The 7,962-nt window shown below is 37.7% G+C and overlaps 1 protein-coding gene across 1 annotated transcript in view; it reads right to left on the reverse strand.

Annotated features, from left to right (window-relative positions):
• Nucleotides 1-1,978: 1,978 nt before the first annotated feature.
• The window catches only part of LOC142335908 (protein pelota-like), a 7,102-nt gene continuing 1,118 nt past the window's right edge, over nucleotides 1,979-7,962 (reverse strand). The window contains exons 3-7 of the mRNA XM_075384272.1: nucleotides 7,424-7,600; nucleotides 6,695-6,829; nucleotides 5,973-6,215; nucleotides 4,906-5,116; nucleotides 1,979-2,332 (exon numbers count right to left, since the gene is read on the reverse strand). Coding sequence (XP_075240387.1) covers nucleotides 2,133-2,332; nucleotides 4,906-5,116; nucleotides 5,973-6,215; nucleotides 6,695-6,829; nucleotides 7,424-7,600 — 966 coding nt within the window. The 3' untranslated portion in view covers nucleotides 1,979-2,132. The remainder of the gene's footprint in view (nucleotides 2,333-4,905; nucleotides 5,117-5,972; nucleotides 6,216-6,694; nucleotides 6,830-7,423; nucleotides 7,601-7,962) is intronic.

Genomic DNA, 7,962 nt, shown 5'->3' on the forward strand with positions numbered 1-7,962 from the left:
AAATTTCAACGGAAGTTAATAAGTACGCTCAAAAAAGCTTCAATAGGAGAATAGGGATGTTTGTCATGCCTAGGTGATCAATAAGACATGACAACAAGTCTTATGACTATGAAAACAACAACAAATACAGGCAAAAACCAAAAATCAGTAGAAAAGTGCAAGAAGAAAAGGTCGAAGCCATTTGAAACTATAAGCTTTTCTCTGAAAAATTTATCTGTGTTGCCCTGAACGTCTTCTTTAAGCCAACAGGAGCTGTCAATTTTAGGATAATGTGATAAAACAATAATACAGAAACATCCAAAAAAAATTTAAAACCTTTTGAAATCTTGTGTGATTGAAGTCATTACTAATAGTTAGAAGATAAAACCGCCAGCTAGATCAAAAGATCAAATTTGGTTACAGCAGGACGGAAGAGGGTGCTGTCATCACAGAGATTGACTTACAGTTCACGATAAAAGGTTTATGATTGTTTAATGTTCAAAAAAATTTTCGAAAAATTATTTTTTGAAAGTTTCAACAGGCATTAGCTCTCCTCTCAAAGCACTAGATATGCTCACTTAATTCTCTTTAAGGATTATCTTGCACTGTTAGTCAACGAGTCCATGCCATAAGACTCCAAAAATTTAGTATAACCTCAAAAAAAATCAAAATTTCATTTAAAATGACGAAAAAGTCGAATTTAAAAAAAACATGAGCAATTCCCTGAAAACGATTTTTTTTGTTCATTGGGCTTCATTTGACTGTAAAGGAGGTTTGTAATTAACGGAACCACGATAAGAACAGTGACTGGTCTCTAGGTGATTGAAAAAAGCAAAAAAAGTAGAAAAGTTTTAAAACGGGCTCTCAAATAGATTTCGATTTTTTTTTTGATATTGAAGCTCCCTATGAGACCGGAACTAGTCTTTTTTATCGCCTTTATTCTATTGGGAACACAAATTTGGTTCATTTTTTGGCCAGATATTCAAGTTTAAAATACTATATTTATAGAAAATGTCTTAATTTGAAGAAAAATCAGACTAAAAGTGAACAAATATCCCGTGATCACACAAAACTTCAATCCTCGATAACTCCTCGAAAACGAAAATCAAAAAAAAAATCTTTTTAATTTCGAATTCTACGCTGGACGGTGGTATCATTCTTTTTAATGATACCACTCACATTTCTCTGCGATGAATATATCGATCGGCCAAAATTGACTGAACAAAAAGAAAAACCCATTTGAGTATATAGTTCCCCCCCCCACAAGTGGGGTCGGAACAAAAAATCAATAGAACTACTACCTCGCTGTCACTGTTGTCCGAGAAAGACTAATCTTAAAACATGGGGGACCGCACAATGCAGACATTTGCTAGCAAATTTGCTTGCTCAAAATGTAGGTTTGGCAACGTAATGTAGAACTGTGAATGGGGAACACCATGGATGATTGTGATTTTATCCGGAAACTCCGAGACGATTGTGGTACACTGCATCGGTTTTAAGAAAAGGACAAAGGGCAATGGTTGATTGTGAAATATCGAGGTTGGTTTTTTCGGAAATAAATTGTGATATAGAATCAAGAGATTGCGAGATTCAAGAAACTACCTGCAAATAAGACATGTCCCTTTGCCATGCAATTTATATTCTATTCCAAGAAGCCGCAGTGTCTTCGATTCCACTTTTCACCCCGATTCAGTTAGCCCCCTCATTCTAACAAATCTTATCATAAAAACATCTGACCGAGCATATTTTAACCCTGAAAAGCCTTTTCCCAAGCCCTAATTTATTTCATTTTGAATATTAACTGTACCAATCATAAAGCAATATTGGGATGAAACGATAAACGCTCGAATAAACCGGGTTATCAATAGGGGCGAAACGACGTGCCACGCGTCCAGTGTTCTTTTAACTTCAATTGATTTGTATTGATGCCAAAATGCGAGTCAAAAATGACAAGTGCTACACTCAATCTCTGAAAAGCTTGCACTGAAAGGAACTATGCTGAAGCATAGAAAGAAAACTAAATTTCGACAACGTTAAATATATCGTACATTTACTCATTTCTACGATCTAATAGTTCTGCCATTTGAAATGCTAATTTATCAATGACCTTCAACCACATCACAACATTTTGAACAATCGCATTTGATCTTAGATCAAACTCCATTTTCGTCATCATCAGAGTAATCTCCTCCTCCCCCGGCAACCCCTAGAAGCGGGTCTTCGTTCTCATCTTGGTCGGACTCACACAGGTCGTCCAATTCTGGCATTGGGAATCTTAGAAGAGCTGCAACTCCAGTGAGTCTGTCCAAGTATTGGCCACTCTCGTGCAGACTGGAAAGTATGCGCACTTCACCTGAAAATAATGAAATTAGAGCCCACTATGCAAAATTCATTGAGCAAAAATAGCCTGAAACTTGTCGGTAGTTAGCTCGATTGACCCTTGACCTGTCTTGGGACTGAAACAGGTAATAAAAAAGGGGAAGAAGTAAAGTGATATGTGGCTATAAGTACTAATTTGGCATGCAGCTCGCTAGATTAGATAATTATGATAAATGCAGCTTCTGAACTTACAAGTTTCACAATTAAACTGGTTCAAATTTGTTCAAAGCACGGGGTCAAACAGTTTGACTGATATTCACTTAAAACTTTTTTGTGAATGCTAGCTAGCATTTACCAAATTTAACGTAATTTTTTGTAACCAACTCAGACTTTGCGTCAGTTCAAATCAAGATTGAGGTAAAATATGAAACGAGAAGCGAAATGCGAGAGCTAAGAATAAACAGCAAAAACGCGAATGGAACCCAAGATAATCGAAAACGTAAAATCTCGAAAAACACCAAAAAGTTCAGAAAATCTATTCAGAGTACCTTTTTCTTGCACAGCGAAAAACAAAAACTTTCAGCCTCAAAATCAGCCCCTTTTTGTTCCATTTACTCTCTCGGTGTAATCTATTTAACAGAAATGGTTTAGGCAATTTGGTTATCATTGACAGCAGAAGACCGGCTAATAGCTGCAAATTAGAATGCAGGCGAATACAGTTAAAACAGTCCGCAGTCCAAAAAACGGGAAGTCCTATGCATAAATGATATTCTATTCTTCAATTATATTCCTGAATGTAAATCAAAAATCATAAACTATAATGGATTTCACCTATTATAGCACTGTGGTAATCTACTTTGAGTGATATCGATAAACATTCAATTTATATTCAATATTTATGATATCAATTTAAAATTAGTTATGCGTGCGCAAAAGTCATCGTTGTTATTTATGCTAAGTGATGGATGACCAAAGAATTTAATACAAGATTGACCGAAAACGCAACAAATAGAGTAACAGATGACGTTTCGCAAACGTTGGCTACTCAATGAAAATAGCTGTTTGATCAAATGGTTACATCAAAACGATACGCACAGACGGTCGTAGAAAACAATTCTTTGAAACATAGCTAGCAGATTGCCAGAAAATAGCCGCAATAGCTTCGTAGATCTGCAGTCTCAAAAAGATAGTAAAAAAGACAGACCAAACAAATTCGTCTTTTCATTGAAGGCTGATGTTAAATTTTGGTTAAAAATCTGTATAAGTTTTTGCTGCCTCTATTAGCTGCTATCAAATAATCTTCATTTAGAGTGACACACACCCATTTGACCTTATCTTTTTGAATCAAAGTAAGTAAAAGTCAATTTCATAGTGAGGAAGTCATTTTTGAGAGTGAGGTAAATCAAGTGTGACCAAAAATTTTTAATCACGCGAATGAACTAAAAAGAACTCGCTCCACTAAGAGCAAAAAATGACGCCAAGCACGCACTTCAGTTGAAATTGCACGAACGAATGAGCAAAAATCAGATTTGAGGTGGCTGTGACGTCATATGGTCGTAACAAAAATCTTGATGACGAAATAAAAAAAAACAAGAGAAGGCCAATAATAGCCCAACTATCGCTGTGCGGCTATTAAAAACAATTAAAAAGATATCACAAAGACTAAGCACAAATATTTGCAATCGATTCTAATGACCGTCAGGCAAATTGCTCTCAAACGATTGGCGAGAAGTTGGCTTCGTCAGTTGCTAGCTACGGTTTAGGGAGGCTAGCTAAATTGAAGGGGACTGGGGCGAGAGCGCCGGGGCGAGGGCACTGGGGTTGGAGAGTGCCGGCACGGTGTAGCAAGCGCGCTGGGTTAAGAGAGGAAAGATGGGACAGGGGCTAATATGGGGTGAAGTTATGCGTGTGTGGGGGGGAGGGGGTCAATCTAAAAAAACTCCCTTCAACGCCAGGAATTTATGTCTCCAAAACAGTTTATTTGAATTGCATACTTAGAGTATAGTGAGCCGATAGGCTCTAAAAGCCCTTAATGCCCTCCGTGCGTTACCAGTTTATCTCGTTTTTGAGGACAAAAAGTCAAAACTGTAAGAAAAATTATTCAAGCAAAAATAGCATAAAGACCACAGGACTAGTATAATTGCTACAAATTCCGTTTACGAGCAATTAAGAAGTCAGTGGTACAAAAAATTCCATTTAAAGAGGAATACCAGTAGGACTAATTTAATCGCTAAACTTTGTTATAATAAGAGACCAGTACGTCTTTAAGAGAACTGCTGGGAATAAATAACATCAGGTTTTACCAATTTATCCCCTTTTTTAACATGAAGACAACGTCAGGCTGAAAATTGGTCGTACAAAAAATCGCAAAAAAACCAACAGAAAAACTTCGTGTCTAAAGCAATAAAGCATTTAAAAACAGGCGTGGCTCGATTTAATTCTAGCCAACGTTATTGAGAGGGGGCGTACTTTTTACTACCCTTTGAGAAGCAAACTACTGAAATTCAGTTAGCGTGTTAAATTCTCATTGATAGCAATTTAGATTACGCACAATCAATTAAATAGAACAATCGAGCGAAAGAAGAGTATAGAACAAAACGATCTAACCCCCACAGTCCTTGACTTGTTCGACAAGAGTGACGTACTGTTTCCTAACAGTGAAATTGCGACTTCTGAAGAGAGTGTCTGTGACTAGCAGTTCCTCCACCGCCTGTGCCTCAGCTGCGCGTAGAACTGCTTTGGGACCGTAGATTGCACGCTCCTCATTACTAACCATTTGCTTCTTAAAGTTGTCCAACGCTCGCACTTCTTTCAAAGCCTGGAATTAAGAGACTTGGATTAATAAACATAAACCCACTAACCTCGCAAGTATTGCTCTCGAACGACTGGAGAATTAGAGGAGGCTGGCTTTAGCAAAGAAAACTTTCCTTTATGGGCGCAAAAAAATTCGACAAGGGAGGGACCCAAGCCCGCGACCTCCTGCTTCCAAAACTGAAGCACTTATCACATCGCTTTCATTCGCATTAAAAAGACACACGTTTACATAATCGCTTCAAACTTCGTTAGAGAGCAATTAATGATCTATCGCCGAATTGGGTAACAATCTTCAGCACGATTGCCTTTTTCATCCACCTTTAAACAAGAAAAACATAACCGACTAACGTCGGGCGAATTGCTCTCAAACGACCGGTGAGCGGTCGTTTGAGAGTCTCCAAAAAGTTTGAGCTGTGAAACAGAGCTGAAAGGCTCTAAGAGCACTTAATGCCCGCTGGGCGCTACCTGTTTATCCCGTTTTTGAGGACGAAAAGTCAAAAGCGTCAGACGAAAAATCGGTCAAGCGAAAAATCGCATTAAAAAAAGACCAACAGGACTAATATAATTGTTACAAACTTCGTTTGAGAGCAATTAAACATCACTTTTCTACAACTGATATTTCGGGTCTTTCCCTTTATAGCCCCCATGAAACTATAGCCCCCCATCATGCGACTTGTAATACCGAGTGCCAATTTATAACCCGATTATTGAACGAAAGATCAAAGAGAATAAATTGGGTATAATGGCATTGGGTATATTGCCATGTAACCAAATAAACAAATATACCATGGTAATCATGGTGAATTTACTATAATGGGGGGGGGGGCTGTAATGAGAAAGACGCAATATTCCTTACGAACCTTTACATCGCTTAGTCTGTTTGCAAGTGACTCGTCATTCAGAAGCTCATTGAGAGAGTGTTTGTAGCCAGAGTCAGAATGGACCAGCACAAACTTGCCCTTGTGTTCATTTAATGGACACTTGTCGGCTGCAATCTGTGCCTGGACATATTTCATGAAGTCGTCTTTCACGAATCCAGGACTGGCAATTATGACACATTTGAGCACCGCAAAGTTGAAGTGAGTCATCATAGCTTGTAGCACCTGTAATTGAGAAGATCATTTCAATTCATTAAATTAAATTCAGTTCATTAGTCGCAATTTTTTTAGTTCTGTAACAAACTGTTCTGCAACCAAACTTCAATTCCATACTTTTGAGGTCCTCATCAACTACTCAAGGCAAAAAAACTTGAATTCCAATGACATATTTAGCTGCACAGATTAATAAACGACCAGGTGGGAAAAACTTATCAATTTGAATAATTATTGTCTTCATTATTATTTAGTTGGGTAACATTAACTGAATTTAAAGTCTCTCCATGATAGGCTCCCATAATATAGGTTATTATGAGAAGTTTGGAATTGTTTAAAGAAACGGGTCCCGATTTTGTTTCACTGTTTCAAATTTAAGATGATTGATAACTGGATTGGATATGATAAAGAAGTAAAGCAAGATGAGGTTATCAGCTGTTATTTCTTCAATTCGCGTGCAGTGATTAATAAATTGAAAGCGAAATGATGACCTGTTCATGGAATCTGATGATGGCCTTCTCCTTGGCAGAGGTCATGCCGGGTGTCTTGCGGGGAATGTTGACCTCCACTTTCTGCTTCGTCAAGGTCATTGAGGGCGTGATCAAGCACACATAGGCGAGTCCATCCTGAAATGAGACACAAGAGAAGAATCAAAATGAACAGATTAGTTGAAAAGAATAAAAACAACGAGAATGTTATCGTGCACTGATAAGATTGAAATGTAAACAATGAGGATGGAACATGCATTGGAATACTAATTTAAACCGTCAGATCTAAAATGGTACTCAAGATTTGTAAAATTTTGAAGATTTAAAATTTGTATCATAGAGTCAACAGCAAATTCTAGAATTGATTCGTTCAATATAGCCGTGAGTTATCTACAATCCGTTCAACGGGCCGTTTGAAACCTATTTACTCCATTTACAACATTTTCATTAAAAGAAACTGATCGATTGTCATCTAAGGCACTGCTCAGACCACAATCTCAGTTAAAAAATTAATTCCGATTCAAAATATGCAAGATATTTTACTTTTGATGAGGGGTGCTTGTATGTTGCAGAATAGACAGCTCGATTTTATACTAAATTTCATCGATCTTAATATGGGTGCTTTCCACGCACCAAGTGCTTTCCAAAAATAGAAAATTTTATTGCACAATGCAAAATTGAATAGGGTACTTAACGTATTTTGCAAGAATTCGAACTATTAATAACTGCTACCTGCATAGTGACAGCAGCGAGTTCAGCCGTGTTATCTGGATTGCAGGCCTCTTCTATCCTCTCCACAGAGATAGAGTCCCATTCGTCCTTGCCCAGAGTGAAGAAGTCATTCAGCCTCAGATCCAGAGTGTGATGAGCACCCAGGCGCACGTGCTCGTTCTTCTCCACGTTCTTGCCCTGTAATTACAAAACGCCCCCAATTCAAGGTTGGAGTCGACATCCGGTGAATAAAGAAAAGGGGTGAGAAAGAAACAGGGCAGTGGAATTTTCTTTCTAAAAATTTACTTATGGAGCTGTTGCACAAAAGAAATGAAGTTCTTATCTCTAAAAGGATTCGCTCTTAGAAGGATTCGAACCTTAAACTTAACTGAAATAAATATTTAGCATTAGAGGCATGAATTCGGTGGCTGCTGTAATGAAAAAGATCTGTATGAGTTGCATAAATAACACAAACGTTTCCCTTAAAAAACTATGAAAACGATTCACGTTGCAATTGATGAGCTTTCCTCGTTCAGATCTTCGAACAACTTTGGATTTTA

Source organism: Convolutriloba macropyga, chromosome 3 (genome assembly GCF_964194025.1).
Source record: "Convolutriloba macropyga chromosome 3, txConMacr16.3, whole genome shotgun sequence".
Classification (NCBI taxonomy): domain Eukaryota; kingdom Metazoa; phylum Xenacoelomorpha; order Acoela; family Convolutidae; genus Convolutriloba; species Convolutriloba macropyga.